Here is a 17,543-nt window from a genome sequence, read left to right as displayed (position 1 = left end):
TCTGTCGGTAACAAACAGCTGAAGAATAATCCAGTCGGACCGAACCATTTTCAATTTAGAGGAGGGGGGTCCGGTGACGATGTTTCCAGAACAAAATATATAAACATTGTTAACTTGTCATCATTCGGGGCCTCCGTGCCCCCCCTCTCAGTCTGGGCTCCTAGAATCAGCCGCTCCGTAAGAAGAAGAAGAAGCGCGGCTCTTCCGGGGGTTTCTCCCGTGTTCATTTAAAACGAAAGTTTATCGCAATAGACTCATTTCACTATCGAAAAAAAGTAATATCGCAATAACGATAATTATCATTTTATCGCCCAGCCCTAATGTGCTGTAGTGTCTTGTTGAGTTAAACAGAACTGCAGTGTGTGGATGTCTCACCATGTTGGAACCAAGAGAAGACAGTTCCCTCAGAAGATGCTGCAGGGCAGCAGCTTCCTGTTCCTCGCTGCAGTGTTCCTTAAGGACCCATGACTCTGTGGAGATCTGTGTGAATGACGAGGCGTCGCAGTAAGGCACCACTCCTTTGACGCACACATCAACAGGCTCCTGGGGAATCCTCTGCCTGCATAGCACTGGCTCCACTGTAACTCCACAACTCTGCACTGTGTTCCCTAGTGTTGAGAGAAATACCAGTTATGATGGGACACGTTTGGTCTTACATTCACTTAAACGATTTTACTGAACATGCTTAGATAACATATGAACCAAACTCTGTCCTGGATTAGTTTTATTTTATGACTTTTGATTTTGCATGACAATCCCCATCAATAATAATATTAAATAATTATAAAGGACTATTAGAAAGTCAAAGCAATGATGCACATAAGCATAAAAATGTTCTGCAACAAACCTCGATCCCATCGTAGGACACCTCTTGTGGAAGGACGAGCTTGCTGGAAGAGGCTTTCAGAAGACAGCAGGTATCCAATACTGGACTTCAGTCCAAAGCCATCCTTTACAAGTCTGGAGTCTGACTTCTGTTGACAGCAGAGATCCAAAAGAGCAACGAGAGGGATTACTCTGCCAGCCACCTGAGCGAGGACCGCAGATACTTCATCAGAGCCAAGGTGGTCCTCACTTCTTACAACCTGAGACACAAAAAAAAAACAAAAAACAGAGCAGATGAGAAATGAGGATTTGTTCTCCTATTTACAAAAGATAACCTGAAGCTCTGGAACCACTCTTTTACCCACTGTGGTGGCTTTTTGGGTAATGCAAATAATTTGTATAAATAATTTTTTTATTTTATTTTTACTTTGGTGTATTTGTTTTAGTAAATCAAGTTTTGACATTAATGTTTTTAGATATTTAACATGTCAGATAACCAAGCAAGTTGATGGCAAAAACTTTAATCTACTAGTATTAGAATACATTGAAAGCACATGTTCTTTTGTTTTGCTGCACAGCAGTGCTTAGTTCCTGTTAAGAGAAAGCACTCTTCAAAGAATTTAACTGCAATTTTTGAAAGGAACTTTACTGCTGCCAACAGTAAATTTGGCTCAATTTGTTATATAGAAGAATAGAACACTTTCACAATTCAACTATTGTAAATGTTTGAAACTACATTTAAAAAAAAAGAATGGCATCACGGTCGCAAACACATAATTAAAGAATATTGTTGTAAATAAAGTGGATCTTACTGGGTTTTGGTCTGTAAAAACTGGACCAAATGGCTATTTTAGCGTTAGAGGTTGCAGACCGTGTATTAGATCAGGGGTCTGCAACCTTCATCGCTTAAAGAGCCATTCGGGTCGATTTCTCACTAAGCAAAACCCAGAAGAAGCCACAAAGTCTTCACTCACCCTTTAGACCAGGGGTGTCAAACTCGCACAAGGGGCCAAAATCCAAAACACACCTTAGGTCGCGGGACGAACAGGATAAACATTTATTGAACACTCTAAAACGACATTTTTAAAACAGTAACTATTTAACATACCGTATTTTCCGGACTATTAATCGCGGTTTTTTTCATAGATTGAATGGCCCTGCGACTTATACTCCGGTGCGACTTATAGTCCGAAAAATACGGTAATTAAAAACTAGATATATAGCTGCTGAAGATGCTGAAATTGATAGCTGAAAACGCGGAAGCTAATAGCCAGCTAAAATATTAGCTAAATGCCAAATTTGCCAAAAAAACAAACAAACAAAAAAAAACATTTTATTTCAACCAAAGAGCCACAACGGAGGGTAAAAGAGTCACACTCCTGTATTGGTCCAATAACACTGAATATATATATATATATACATATATATACATACATACATATATATATATATATATATTGGCTGTTTCATATACAATTTAAAGTCATCTTACAGCACCAGAAGGAAACAGATATTTGACCAAAGAAAAATTATATTTATAAACAGATTTTTGTTGTTTTGGGGGGAAACAACAAAATAAACTAACATCAAACTTCACATGATTTATTGAGCTGTGACAATATGTGCATTTTAAAACTTTAATGCATAAGCCAATCTCATTGTGCACACAGTCCTACAAAGCTTTTTTGGAAGCTTCTTCGTATTATTTAAGATTTTCTCACCTGATTATAGGATCTGGTGTCAATCCAGTGAAGAAGAACTTGCTGCTGGAGCAACATGTCTTTAAGGTTTTTAGAGATGATGAACTCTGCGGGGTTTGATGACAGCTCGTCGTCTTTACAAGACAAATAATCCAAAAACTGAGCCCTGGATGTTGGGCATTGTGAGACGACAAAAACAACATTTTTCCCGCTGTTTGAAACGTCATCTTCGTGTGGCAGGCTGGGCTTCCCAGCACGACCCGACTTCCTGGGCCTCAGGGACGGTTTGGTTGGAGAAGTGATGTCCGGTCTGTCCCACTGGAAGTCCAGGAGCGTTTCTCTCACAGCGTTTTGGACCAACTGACAGGGTTGCTGCTTCTGACGGCTTGAACACAATTTATCCCTCAAGTCGAACCTCGTTTCGAACTCTTGCTCAAAGTCCTCAAAGGTTTTTTGGCGAAGCTCTTTAAAATCCGAAGCCCTCGATAACGTGTTGGAAGGACGCCTCGTCTTGGATTGAAAGAACTTGTATCCCCAACGCAACTTCTCCAACCCGAGTTTGTATCCAAAATGCAACAAAACCTGCAGTATTCCTCGTTTTATGAAATCGATCTTGACATTCACTTGACGGTCTGACTCGTGGTCTTCCAAGTCCACGTCAATCAGAAAAACAATGTTGTGTGAAGCCATTACGAGTCTAGCGAAAGGTAAACGGCTCCAGAGCCCTTAAACGATATGCCATAGAGACGGGCTGGTGGTGGTCAAATGTGAACAAAACTGCGCTTTCGTGGTCATTATTAGAACTGAATGTGTGGCGACAGGCGCCGTTCATGCTAATTTACTGCATGTTTCACAAGCTAACCAAGTTTAGCCAGCAAGAGTTACGCTAGCTAGATATATTTTTAAAGTTGAAGAACGTTTATAAAAACCCGCTTGAGAAAGTTAACACTCAACAACGAGAAAAATAAAATTATATCTGATTAAAAACGAAAACCCACAAGTCATTAAAATGGTTTAAATAGTCCAGACAACTTTACCAAAACACCAGGGACGCCATTTTCCTTTAGCTCAACCGTTGGCGCCTCTTGAACTGTAGCGCAACCCTACTCTGTGATTGGTCACATTCTGCACCTGCGCCAAAGTGATTGGTCCAAAGCAAAACTTTCACTACGCCCAGAAATCTGTACGAATGTTTTGATTGGATGAATTTCCGTTCAGTCAAAGAGAGTTGTATTATTGGAAGTACGAAACGGGCCGACAGGAGGAGCCCAAAGACTGACAGGCAGCAATTCATACCATTGACAGTAAAAATAATGTAATTCTTAAATACAGTCTATGATTCATACGTAGTAAATTAACTGTGAAATGAATCTTCAACATAACATTACTTGTTTTAGCTTTGATAATAAAAATATAGAAAATATTGTACATTTACTACTATTTCAAACCAAGTTTTATTTACAGAAATGCAGCATTAGAAAAACTTATTCTATTTGTTTGGTTGTGTAACTGAACTACATCAATTTTAAAGCACAATCAAAAGCAAAATGTATCACCTTTTTTTGTTAATGACAAGAACAGATAAAGTTATTTAAAAGTAAGATTCAAATTTCTGACCCTTAAACCGCAAATCAAATGTTAGTTTTGAACTTAAAAAGTTAATAAAAAATACATGAATTAAAATGAAAAATCTATGATCCACACAATAAATTCACATTTGCTGTTATTTTGCGATAAAATAAGTGAAATCCACATGTGCTCCTTCATTAGAATCTAGTTCATTTGGCATTCTGCTCATGAATATACTATGTTACAAAAAATGATTCGTTTAAACACTTTAAACTTAAATTTGTGCTTCTCATTAGATAGTTCACCAAAGGTTGTTTACATGTTCGCCTTTGCCAAGTTGTGCAACGTGAAAGAGAACCGAGCATGATGACTCAATCCTGCGCCTAAAATAGAAAAGCAGTCACTGCTGTTTTTGTGTATTACTTATTTAAAGTAGAAGCCAGAAACTTATATAACCAATGCTTTATTAACCTACAGACCTAACAAAATCAATCAAACTAATCAAATCTTTATTTATAAAGCGCTTTTCAAGGCCTGCACCAGCTCAAGGCGCTGTACATTGGAAACTTAAAAAAACATTTAAAAGCAAAAAAGTGCCCAAAAAACCCATGAAGAATAAGTGCAATTAAATTGTTAAAAGAGACAACTGTCACAAGTTGCATGCTTTTTATATATGAATGCATGACTAAGGTTAGCTTAAGGTTTTGAATAAGTTTACATGCTGGCAATACTTAAATAAAGAACAAACAAAAAAAATGTATTATTAAGTTCTTACATGAAAAACAAATTTTAGAATTAAGAGGTAACAAATAGTCATAAATTATTCATAAATAAAAAAGTCTGAAAGTTTTTTTTCTAAACCTAATTTGTATTTATCAGATATCAGTGAAAGTACTTTCTTAAACTTTCAGAAGTAATCGATTCTTAGATGTTGCATTCTTGCAAAATGGATTAACCCTACAAATGTGCATATCTAAAAGGTAACTTTTGGGCTCTGCAGCCTATGGCTAAATTAGAAAAATATATTCAAGATGATGCTGGAGTCTGAGCCCACTTCCTTTATCTAGCAGCAGGGGGAGATCAAGATCCCACAAAATAAACAAGTCCATGAGAAGAGCATGTCAGAGGTTCCTCACTCTGGACATCAGATGTTTGCTGTCTGTTGGACTCATCAATAGAGACCCTTTAAAGTCATTTTCATTTCAAAGTTCACATTTCTTGAATCCTGAAGTGGTGTTTATACGTATTATTTTGTCTGAGAATTTTGAATCAAATAAAAACAGTCTAAACAATGTGGAAGGCTTTGAGGTTTCATTGGCAGCATCTTTATTTCTGGTGGAGACAGCAGTGTTTACACTGAATTCTGTCTGCTCTTTCTTTCAGTCCAGACTAAAGAATTTGCTGATTCAGCAGTCAAGCAGTTTTGGAGAAGTGATTTTTTTAGGGTTCGGTTAGGATGTGTCTTAAAGCAGGAGTGTCAAACTCAATCGCACAGGAGGCCAAAATTCAAAACACACCTTAGATCGCGGCCGAACAGGATAAACATTTATTGAACACTCTGAAACTACATTTTAAAATTTAAAAACGTAACTTTTTTGTGTAATTATGAACTAGATATATAGCATTACCTGTGATAATGCTAGTGTGAATGCTGTAAACTGAATTTGGATGCTGAAGATGCTAGTGCTGATAGATGAAGATGCTGAAATTGAAGCTGATAGCCAACTAGCTAGCTAATTATATTATTATATTAGTTAAATGCTAAATTAGCCTAAAAAAATAGGTTAGCCAAAACCTATAGCGGAAAAAAGTAGCTAAACTTCAAAATATCCTAAGAAACAGAAAAAAGGGTAAATTAGACTAAACAGCTAGCACGTAGCTGAAATATTAGCTAAACTCCAAAATGGACTAAAAAATCTTAGTCAAAATAGTCCTAAAAGCTATCATTATGCCAATTTTTAAAAAACTTTAAAACTGTAAATTTTTAACATAATTCTGAATAATAAAATGCAGGAATATTATTCCAGAATAAATCTACTTAACCTTAAATAACTTTCAATATTTTACTCTTCATAAATTTATATTTTGTCAAAATTATACAAGTTAGAAATGAGCACAAGATAACATCGGGTCATTAATAACAACACAATAAAATGATCTGGAGGGCCCGATAGAATTATCTTAATATCTTATCATATTGATTATCTTGACTTTGACACATGTGCTCTAAAGTTTAAACATCTGACACCACTTGTCTTGCAGCCATCTTTTAGTCAACAGCATCTTGTGAAAAGAACCAAACAGAAAAAAATGTAAAAACCAGTAGAAACATGATTTATGAAGCACCACTTACGGACAAATTCAGCAGGTTTGACACTACTGTCCCATTTCTATCTGGTTTAACATTTTTCTTTGTAAAAGTATATCATCTAAAACATTTTTCTTATATCTGTGTATGTAAAGTGTTTATTATTTTTTGAGGCATTTATGATTATTTTTTCTACTGGTACACTGAAATGCATTAACAGACTCATACAAATGCATTTAGAACACAATAAAAACAGCAATGTCACAAAACATTACAAACAGGAGGCTTAGCATTGTGTGCTTGTGCCTTTGAGAGGACTCCCTACGCACATGCTCTTTATTTATGAGAGAGGGTTATTATTCTGACCAGCCTGTAACAGAACATCTCTAACAACCTGAACAGGATGGAAATGGAGTCCTGACATCATTTAAAAACACACTCATTTATTGATGTCATTGTTCATGCAACCACTTAAAACCCATGTGTTCCTCCCCAAAGACAAGTGGTTTCTGTTTTTCATTCATATAAAAAAACAAAACAGCAAAAGTCTGGCTTTAGACGTTGACATAAAATAATGTCATTTCCTAGTAACTCGCCTATACAAAATAAATATATTTTAACCAACCTTTGATTTGTCTCAGACTTGTTATGTGTTTTTGAGCTAAAGATATTGCATATGTTTACGATAAACATGGTTTAAAGGTCAAAACTGGAGTTCTTTGAGTTTTTGAGTATGATTTTCAGCAGGTACCCCTCCTGCCCTCCTGCCCGTTTTTCAACAGGACATTCTGTACCTTTGACGTCACATCTTGGACAGACGTGATCAAAGTGTTTGCTAAAAGCAGTGAAGTAGTCATTTTTGTTGGCAGAAGCAAAGCACAGTGAGGCAGCTGCTTCACCGTGTCTTTTCCATCCTAAAGACCACTTTTCATATCAAATGAGTCAAACAGAATGAAAAACATTTATTTTTTAAAAAAGTTATTATATTTATCTTTCCCCCAAAATAAACATTTCCTGTCTTTGGACCACTATGCAAAAACTCAGACTTAAGAAAATAAAAAGTCTTATATTCTGTCTTCCAAGTAAAAAGATCTTATCAAGAAAGTTTTTTAATAGCAAAATAATCTTAGTTTGAGAAAACATGTTTAAGTGACTAGAATGTTTTTCCTAATTTTCCAGAATTATTGGTGAGACAATTTTTCTGACCCCATTGGCAGATTTATTTCCTTATTTAAAAAAACTCAAGTGTTAGGGTGATAGGGAAAAGTTTTGGTTAATTTCTAAGAAGACTATTTTTGCGCTTCAGTACTTTTTTGTAATCAAAATGTAACTGTGGGTTCATTTGAATGACCAAAGTGAATGAAATGCATTTAAATCAGTAAAAAAAAAACAAGACCTCACTGTTAAAATCATCAGTGGATAATAAATAAAAATAATTAGAAATTCACAGGAGTGAGATTTTTGAATTTGTCAACGAACAATAAAATCACAATTCTGTCTTTTTTAAAAAGGCTAATGTCTGTGTACAATCCGTGATACAAGAATATGTCACCACACAAAATTCCTTCAACAACTTTAGGGGTGTTATACGCAAAATAGTCCTTGAAACTCCATATGTTTTTCAAATCTAATGTGGAACTATTTATTTATTATTTAAGACCCCTGAAGCATTATGCCCCACTGCCCTGTGCTGCAGCGCTGCTCGCAGAAGGAAACGGTCGTGTCTAACCTGTCTCTGGGTAGGTGGGGGAAGAGGGCTTATTAGCAGCAGGAGGGCTGCACTCCAGCAGCTTTCTGGGAGCCACTTGTCTCGGCAGGCAGGGTGCGGTTGTGGTTGACTTTGCTGATGAAAACCTGACATTACATCAAGTGCGTCATCAGCCAAGCAGCAGACACGGGTCAAGTAATGAGCAGAGTACAAGGGGTCAGACGTTAGCCCACTTTCACTGTAAGCTGAAAGCAAGGTAAATGTGTACATCTGCAGACTTTATTACCAAATATTTCAAATTCTTGTTTCTTAATTCTGCCAAATCCATCATCAGTCAAGAATCTTGTTTTTGGGCATCTCTGTTTGATTGAAGAGGTGATAAAACTAAAGAAAAACTAGAAAATTTGCATTACCTGTGATAATGCTAGTTTTTGCTAGCATTTCTTACTAGCTAAACTCCAAAAGTGCCTAAAAATTCCTGAGTAATCTAAATTAGCCAAAAATGTTAGCATGTTGCTAAACTAGAAGCTAAAATCAAAATTAGCCTATAAAAAACGTAGAACAAATTAGCCAAAAATGTTAGCATGTTGCTAAAATATGAGCTAAACTCCAAATTAGCATAAAAAAACCTCAGTGAATGCCAAATTAACGAAAAAAGGCTAGCATATTGCTTTAATACTAGCTAAACCACAAAATAGCCTAATGTTCCTCAGTAATCTAATAGCCAAAAACGTTAGCCTGTTGCTAAAATAGAAGCTAAACTCTAAATTAGACTATAAAAACGTCAGTAGATAACAAGTTAGCCAAAAACGTTAGCATGTTGCTAAAATATTAGCTAAACTCCAATTTTTTTTAAATTACTGTAAAAGATGAAAACAGCCCATGAATATACTGTTGCTCATCTACTCAAAATGTTGAAATTTGAAGACTTTCTCATTCATTTCCTATGGGTCATATTTTGCTCAATATTTTAAAAACTATGAAGTTTATGAATACCAAAACTATAAGCAGTAATGTCCTGAACAAGCTGAATTTTTTGATACCAAGATTGCAGAAAGTGTGATTCAGTTTTCACGTTCCCAAAGTATACGGACAGCAGCAGGAGAATCCCAATACTGTGAATGATTATTAAACATTCACACAACAAGGACTGAAATTTATAAAGTTCATTGGTCATTCTACTCTTAAGATTTTTGCTTCCATGAATAAAATAGTAAATCAGAAGTGTGAAAAATGACTTGTTATGCATGAAAATATTTATTCAAGTAAATATATTAAACATATATATGTAAATATGCATATACTCAGTTAAGGAATAAACAATAAAATAAATAGAAGCATTAGAAAAGCCATTTCTGCTCAACAAATGAAGCAGGGGCAGATAATATTGTTGACGGTGAAGCTGAGACCAAGAGTTCAGACTCTGTGATTGCATCCTATTGCTTCAGCCACAGCTACGTATCTATTTATTTTATTTACAGTGCATTAGCTCACAACAGTCCTAACATCTTCAAAAATCTCATGACTGGTCAAGTAGAAAACAATTGATTCAAACCAAACTAGAAATACAACTTTAAATATAAAAATATCTACCGTCTGTTATATCACAAGTTCTTCTTAAACATCTAAAGTAGAAAAGGAATACTTTGAAGTTCTCGTGTTCCTCACAACGTCATTTGCTAACTTTACAGAAGTTTGTGACAGGATGAACATCCTTGGGTAAAGTCTCTACAGGGATACAGGAAGTGCATTTCTGGACTGGTTAGTATGCTAAGGTCAGACTGTTGCATGGCAACAGCGGTTCGTCTGAAGGGCCGACCAGCTCAGTTCACTTCATGTCCAAGGACCAAGCGGGGAACATGAGTGATTCGGGAAGGCTGAAGGCTTTACTGGGTGGAATCGGAGTCGCTGGAGTCCAGGCTGGCTTGTGTCGGGGTTGAGCTGCGGTGGGCGGCAGGTGGGCAGTAGAGGGTCTGTGTGCTTCGCCGTAGGTTCTCCAGTGATTGCAAGAAGGAGCGACGGGCCCGTTCTTCTTCCAGAGGAGAGGAGCCTTCTTCCTCCACCTCAGCGATTTCAGCAAAGGTGACGGGCTGGGTTTTGAAGCGAGCCTCTCGAGGCCGGCGGAGGCGGCTCTTGCCCTTTGTTGGGCCCTTGAGCACGGGCAGCTGCTGGGGGAACTCTTCCATAGCAGATGCCATAAGATGAGCAGGAAGGACATGCAGGCCAGTGGTCTCCATCTGACGGACTGCAGCCATCGCAGGACTGACAAAAAGTTCAAAAAAATGATGTGAAACAGCCAGAGGAGGGCTGCAGTTTTTCAGTCCTTGAACGATGACCAAACTTGTCTTTCTTTGGAGTCAATCAGAACTCCACTCAAAAGCCAAACGTGAAAAAAATCTGTCTGAAAATCTCCCCAGACTCTGCTGGCTGTGCGCTGTATCTTTACTTGAGTCAGCTGAAGCTAATGTCACCAGCAGCCCCAGCTTTCTCTTTTATAGTGCCTCAGTGCTCAGTCTCTGAGCCTGCCAGGCCCCTCCCACTCCCCCTCCTTCTCGCCACTGCAGGAGTCAACCTCTTAAAATAAACAAATGAGGCGATAAGGGTTGTGTGCTTTCCTCTTAGGTGTGTGTTTCACTGGTTAGTTGTAAACACCCGTAAAAGCGATGAGATGTGAATTTAAATTTTAACAGATGTCACAGTCTGTTCAGAATTTCTCTTTTCACAGTGGACTGTATAATAAGCAGTCTCAGTCTAGTAATTATCACGTACAACTTCCAGCATTTAGATGTAAACACTGAACTTTGTGGTGAAAATGGGTTCTTTGTGCTGCTTTTCTCGTGTGTTTGGACTGACACATGGCAGGCAGCTCTGCCCTGTTACTACTGTAAACATGTAAATATGACCTCGTACAGAAAATAATGGAAATAGCAACAGCTTTTTGTGTTGATACGACATTAGTCTTGTGCCTCTCCTGGGCTGCTTTACGTAGAAGTTTGCACAGATCAGCGACAACGTGATCTGAGTACAGAGAAGGGTCTTTTCAGTGAGAGGCGGCGCCCCTGGAACCAGTTAATGCTGAATAATTGGGCCATTTATATCAGTATAATCAGCGTTTTTAGACAAAAACTCAAACCTTTTTTTTTTTTTGCTGTTTATAAAGATTTTACATCAAAATTTATGAGAGAGACAGTAGCCATTTCAACTAGAAAAGTTGCATTACTTGCAATAATGCTACTGGAAATTGCATTAAAGAACTATGAAAGAGTGCTGGAGTTGACCTAAAGTTCTGAAAGGAATTGCAGTAAAATTTCTTTAAAATCCCTACCAATTTTACAAAAAAAAAAAAAAGGGTTGTTGTTTAAAAATGGGATAAACTCCAAATTGGCCTAAATAACCTTAGTAGATTCCAAATTAGCCAAAAAAGCTAGCTTGTTGCCTAAATACTATAAACTCCAAAAACTGCCTAAAATTCCTCAGTAAATTAAATTAGTCAAAAACCTTAGCCTTTTGCTAAAATTGAAGCTAAACTCTAAATTAGCCTAAAAAACCCAAGTAAATAACCAATTAGCCAAAAACGTTAGCATGTTGATAAAATATTAGCTAAACTCCATATTGGCATAAAAAAAACTTCTGTAGATGCCAAATTTTGCTTAGCTAAACTCCAAAATAGCTGAAAATTCCTCAGTAAACTAAATTAGCCAAAAACGTTAGCCTGTTGCTAAAGTTGAAGCTAAACTCTAAAATAGGCTAAAAAACTCCAGTAGATAACAAAATTGGCCAAAAATGTTAGCATGTTGCTAAAATATTAGCTAAACTAAAATTTTGTTTTAATCACTATAAAGATGAAAACATGAATATATTTAAAGGTTTTTTGCTAATCTACTTAAAATTTTAAAATTTGAAGACTTTCTCATTCATTTTCTATGGGGAATTTCTTTGCTCAATATTTCAAGAACTATAAAGTTTACGAAAACCAAAAATACAAGCAGTAATGTCCGGAATGAGTTGAATATTTTGATACCAAGATTGCTGAAATCGCAGAAAGTGTGATTGAGTTTTTACAGAAAGGAGCAGGACAGTCATTATAGTGTGAATCCTTACTAAACATTCACACAATAATGTTTTGGATCAATTGTTCTTGCAATAATACTTAATAATACTTGGATATGCCTCATCATAATTCAGTGTTCTTCTAGGTGAAGATTACAGAATTTTGGCGAACTTCTTTTTATTTTTTTTATTCTACAGTCAAATTATTATTGATGCCATGAATCTTCTCCATAAAACCTTTTGTTTACATGTTGTAACTTACAGTTTCTTGCAGAATTTGCATCAAAAGCACTTTGGCAGACCTGTTTACCTGAATTTACCTGGTCAGGTAATCCACAGTTTGACCAACAACCTCAACTCCAACTTCAAACAGCTGAAGAATAAAAGAAGTGACCCACATTTCTAATTAGTAAAATATATGAAAGAACGAGATTGAAGGAGAGACGAGATGAGAAGCTTTTGTAAACCCTTTAACACCTGAGGCGTCGTCGGGGACGCTTAAACACAAAATCCTTAATATACTGTAATATTTCAACCGTTAACATGATAATTCCAGTAGATTCTGAAGGAGAAAAACGGCTCATCGAGCCGCTTTTCTCCTTCAGAATCTACTGGAATTATTATGTTAACTTTCAGTGAGAGTGCTAGCCACTACACCACTACGCCACCCTAGTGAACACTATTGAAACAAGAACTGGAAATAAGAGGAAAGTCCTAAGAGGAAAGTCAACAGATTACTAACACCAGGACCGGGGTCTGCTGCTAGTGTCCTACAGGAAAGGCCTTGTAGTAAACGTCAGAGCCGACAAATAAAAACAGAAAAACCACAGGCTCATCCGCAGCCTTCCAGTAGGCATGTCGTGTCATCTTAACTGTTACAGTAAGGACTATTTTTATCAGTGTCATTCCTGTCGGGGGGCCTGTTGAGGCTGGGCTAATAACTGACCTGCTTCAGTTCAAAGACGGTCAGACGCTGATCAAAGGATGAGTGACTCCATACAAGAGATGCTGATGTGCAAAAACCATATCAGTTTTGCCAACTTCAATGCTGATTTGAATGGAAAAAGATTTTTTTTAAAGGGAAAACAAATTATTATAACTAATTCAATCAACTAACTAACTGTTAAAGGCAGTTTTAGAAGAACATTATTTTTTTCCATTAGATTTCATTTTGAGTGCGACTTGAGGAGTGGTCTTCAACCATGTTGCCTCTATAGTTGTGGTGTAACAATTCATTTTGACAACAATTTGATTTATATCAAAATTTGTGGTTGACTCATAGTCGATGTTGGTTCATTTTGAACGATCCGATTCACTGACCTAAAATCAATCCAGGACATCTTTATCCAAATATTAGCTAAATTAGCTAATTAGCTAAATATGACCCCCCCCAAAAAAAAAAAAAAAAAATTTGGAAAAATGTCTACTTTTGCCTAAAATGATAGCATATTGTTAAACATTACCAAAACTACTAATTATCCTAAAAGAAAACTGAAAAATGTCATAATTCTGCCAAATAAGCAAGCATAATATAAAAAAATTAGATAAACTTCTAATTATCCTAAAGAACTGAAAAAATGTCTAAATTAGCAGCTAGCATTATGCTAAAATATTAGCTAAACTCCAAATTATCTAAAAAAACTGGAACAATGTCTCAATTAGCATATTGCTAAAATATTAGGTAAACTCCAAATTACTCTTGAAAAAGGGGAAAACTGTCTAAATTAGACGATTCCGCTGCATATTGCTAAAATATCAGCTAAAATAAAAAATTGCCTCAAAAAACTGGAAAAATGTCTAAATTAGCCAAATCTGCTAGTATATAGTTAAAATATTAGATTAACTCAATATTTTCCTAAAATAAAAACAGGAAAAAATGTCTAAGTTTGCCTATACAACTAGCATAATGCTCAAATATTAGCTATGCTCCAAATTAGCCTAAAAAAGGTTTTTTGTTTTTTTTTGTTTTAGCATTTTGTCTAAATTAGCCAAAAGCAGAGCGTGTTGCTAAAACAAAGTTAAACTTCAAATTACCCTAAAAGTTGCTGAACCTTTGAAGTTTGAATGGTGTCTCTAGCTGAACGTATGCAGAAGTTCACAAGTTTCAAAATGCACAAAGTTTTTGAGGGATTTGAGCAATTTCTCCTTCATTTCCCAGGTTCCCAGGTCAAAAGTAAAACACTGGGGACCTTGTTGATGTCCCGTATGGACTTTAAAGTCATGACATGCAGTCAGTGTCTCTGTGAGTAAAACAACAATACACTAAAGCTAAAACTGAATCAAAATGTCTGTTGAACATAGTGATATAAACATGTAATATGTGACATGTTGTGAGGATCATCCATCACATGGTCAGATTAGTGTTTAACTTGACTGTATTACAAGCTATGACCACACAGCTCTTTCTGCAGAGGTTGCAGATTTCTCTGGAGTGATGCTGCAGTGCCCGGTTCTGTCACACATTCCTATAGCAACACCTCAGGGGAGTTAGAATGGAGGTCATGTTTTGTGTCAGTGTACACGCACATAAACTCTGTGGGTACAAGCGGGTTGTATAAACTTGTGAATGCTTTTTGTTCTATTTTCAGCAGATTTAAGGTCAGCAGCTGACAGTTAAGTGACATCCCATAGTTGACAGGAGTCTCTTTGGTCATGTGATGCTTATCGTTTGTGTGGATGAACACGCTTGTTGCATGTGTTGTGTGACACATGACACGTGTGCTGTGGAGGAAACTGCTGGGCCTGCTTGGTTTCGTCCCACTGAGGCTGTATGTTCTGCACGGAAGGACAAAACCAAATTGTTTATGCCTATCAATCTAACGCTTTACTTCAACTTTAAAATAACACATTTAAAGGACTGCATGCTATTTTAAACAGCACAGTTATGTTTTTTCTCATTTCTGCTCAAAGCAATTTCTTGACGAGTTCATGGAAATTAGAAAATGGGCTCTGCAACTTGTCAGTTTAAAAAAATACAACACACAGACTGTAAAAAAATTGAAATATATAAAGACACAGATATTGTAATCAGACAGGGGGGGAGGGGTCAGAGGCGGGGCTGCTCAGCTCAGCTCCAAAAGCCACGGCCCCTCAGAGGATATTTTGGAAACAGAAGCTTCAGATCAATATGAAAAATTACTTTTTAAGACATTTGGGATTTTGGTTAAAAACATCATAATCATATTTAAAACACTACTGGGAATTTTTTTAAATTAAAAAATGGTTTCAAGGGGACTTTAAACCATTTCAAATTTTTTTTTAGAACTGGCATTTCTTAATTGAGTTTGAAAAAATTACAGAAAATATGGTAAAATGAATAAAATGAGTTTTATACTTTATTTTAAGACAAGAAAACAAGCTTCATTTTAGTTTTTACCAACAGACTACTTCCATCCTAACACATAAAAACTTCAAAAATATTTATTTAGTAATATAACCCACAATTATGATGATTGTGAATTTTTAAATCTTTCAAATTACTTTTGTATTTTTTGTAATTTCGATTTCATTTTCATAACTTGTAATCCTGAGTCCTCTGAGTGTTTCCTGTATCCAGCAGCTAATGACATTTGAAAATACTTCCAGCAGAGATCTAAATACAGTTGTTTAGCATGATTTACCCTCCAGTTTTCCTCTTGATTGATAACAACCCTTGGATTAAATAAAACATGTACATTATGTTGGGGATTGGGGTTTGTATGCGGTTTTGTTAACAGATTTTTCTTCTTGAGTTTATTGTAGATTAAACAAAACAAACAATACAAAGCTTGTTGCAATATAGCACATTTTTATTTGCTAAATCACGATGCATTATAATCTAAAATGTTATTTAAAATAATTAAAATAGTAAAAGAACTACATAAACATTCAAATTAAAAGTAGCAAATAGCATGCCTGTTCAAACACCTGAACACAGTAAAAAGTACAGCAGATTATATTGAATTATCTCAAAGTAATTTACTTTTCTTACCATTTTATACATTTTTTTTATTTGTCTGAAGTAACTATTTGGTCATAACATTTTGACTCATTGTCTCTTGGAAAAAAAGAGAAAATCAAAACTTGTCTTTGTAGTTCTACATTTCAGAAACACTTAAAGATTTCTGAGCGAACATTTTCTTTTGTTTCATATGTTTTAGTATTTTGTTGTTTTATAGCAGCATGTGTATGAGTTAACATCCATCTCTACCTGTGCAGTTGTGTATTTTGCTGTAATATTAATGTTTTTAAAAGCATTTATGTAAATAAATCAATAAACGGATGGATTTGAGCAATGTTAATGTTTTTTTTAATCGTATTAATTTCACCTAAGAAATACTCTTTCTTGCCATCATGCGTGCTCTGGAGTACCCTTTGACCTCCATGTTTGCACTTGACGTTAAGCAACATCACATTGGGCCCTGAAAAACAGTCAGGTTGTCTACATAATCTTTATTTTCATTGGTTGCTGTAAACTGGACACATGAATGCAAATCTCAAAACCACATGTGTCAAAGTCAAGGCCCGGGGGCCGGATCCGGCCCTCCAGGTAATTCCATCCGGCCCTCCAGATCATTTTATTTTATTGTTATTAATGACCCAATGTTATCTTGCACTCATTTCTAACTTGTATAATTTTGACAAAATATATTTTTATGGAGAGTAAAATATGGTCACAGTTCTTACTGTACGCTTTTAAGGTTTTAAAATGAGCATTCTGTTAGCTTTTTGGACTATTTTGATTTTTAGTCTATTTTGAAGTTTAACTAATATATCAGCTACATTCTAGCTTCTTTTTTGTGTTTGTATTTTGCTAATTTAGGCTTTTTTCTGTTTTTTAGGGTATTTTTGAGTTAAGCTATTTTTTCAGCTAAATGCTAGCTGTTTTGGGGAACCTAAGTTGTTTTTTTAGGCTAATTTGGCATTTAGCTAATATCAGTGGTTTCAGGTATCAGCTTCAGGATTTTTAGCTGTCAGCACTAGCATCTTCAGCGGCCAGATTCAGCTTACAGCATTCACACTAGCATTATTGCTATATATCTAGTTCATAATTATGTTAAAAGTTACAGTTTTAAAGTTTTAAAAATGTAGTTATAGAGGATGGATTTTGGCCTCTTGTGCGATCTAGACCAGTCATTTGAAAACCGGGTTTGAGCTGCAGTGGGCTGAGGTCAATAACATCTACAAGGTGGTCGTTACCTTTGACAGACTTTGAGCACTCAAAAGCATTAAACCCAAATAATCATTATGCAGCCAGGACATTCTACTTGACATTTTTCTCCGCAGACAGCATAATAGGACTTTGATTGCTGCTTTGCCTCCGGTTTCTGTGCAAGTGGAAATTAAAGGAAATCAGGAGGTGGATTGGCCTGGTAAGAGAAAAAACCCATCAAACTAACAGATA

General features: G+C 36.0%; 2 protein-coding genes across 3 annotated transcripts in view; both read right to left on the bottom strand.

Moving 5' to 3' along the window:
* ticrr (TopBP1-interacting, checkpoint, and replication regulator) overlaps window positions 1-3,629 on the bottom strand; it is a 22,732-nt gene extending 19,103 nt beyond the window's left edge. For both annotated transcript variants that reach the window (XM_024281100.2, XM_024281101.2), the window contains exons 1-3: window positions 2,547-3,629; window positions 848-1,085; window positions 376-608 (exon numbers count right to left, since the gene is read on the bottom strand). In XM_024281100.2, the coding sequence (XP_024136868.1) occupies window positions 376-608; window positions 848-1,085; window positions 2,547-3,215 (1,140 nt within the window). In that variant the 5' untranslated portion in view covers window positions 3,216-3,629. The remainder of the gene's footprint in view (window positions 1-375; window positions 609-847; window positions 1,086-2,546) is intronic.
* A 5,715-nt stretch (window positions 3,630-9,344) lies between these two features.
* Window positions 9,345-10,585, bottom strand: lg6h11orf96 (linkage group 6 C11orf96 homolog). The gene has a single exon (XM_024281102.2). The coding sequence runs from the start codon at window positions 10,363-10,365 to the stop codon at window positions 9,997-9,999; it is 369 nt and encodes a 122-aa protein (XP_024136870.1). The 5' UTR covers window positions 10,366-10,585; the 3' UTR covers window positions 9,345-9,996.
* Between the last annotated feature and the right edge of the window lie 6,958 nt (window positions 10,586-17,543).

The sequence above is a fragment of the Oryzias melastigma genome, linkage group LG6 (genome assembly GCF_002922805.2).
Source record: "Oryzias melastigma strain HK-1 linkage group LG6, ASM292280v2, whole genome shotgun sequence".
In the NCBI taxonomy this organism is placed as follows: Eukaryota; Metazoa; Chordata; class Actinopteri; order Beloniformes; family Adrianichthyidae; genus Oryzias; species Oryzias melastigma.
The sequence above is the reverse complement of the archived record's forward strand: the minus strand, read 5'-3'. Positions and strand labels throughout refer to the sequence as shown.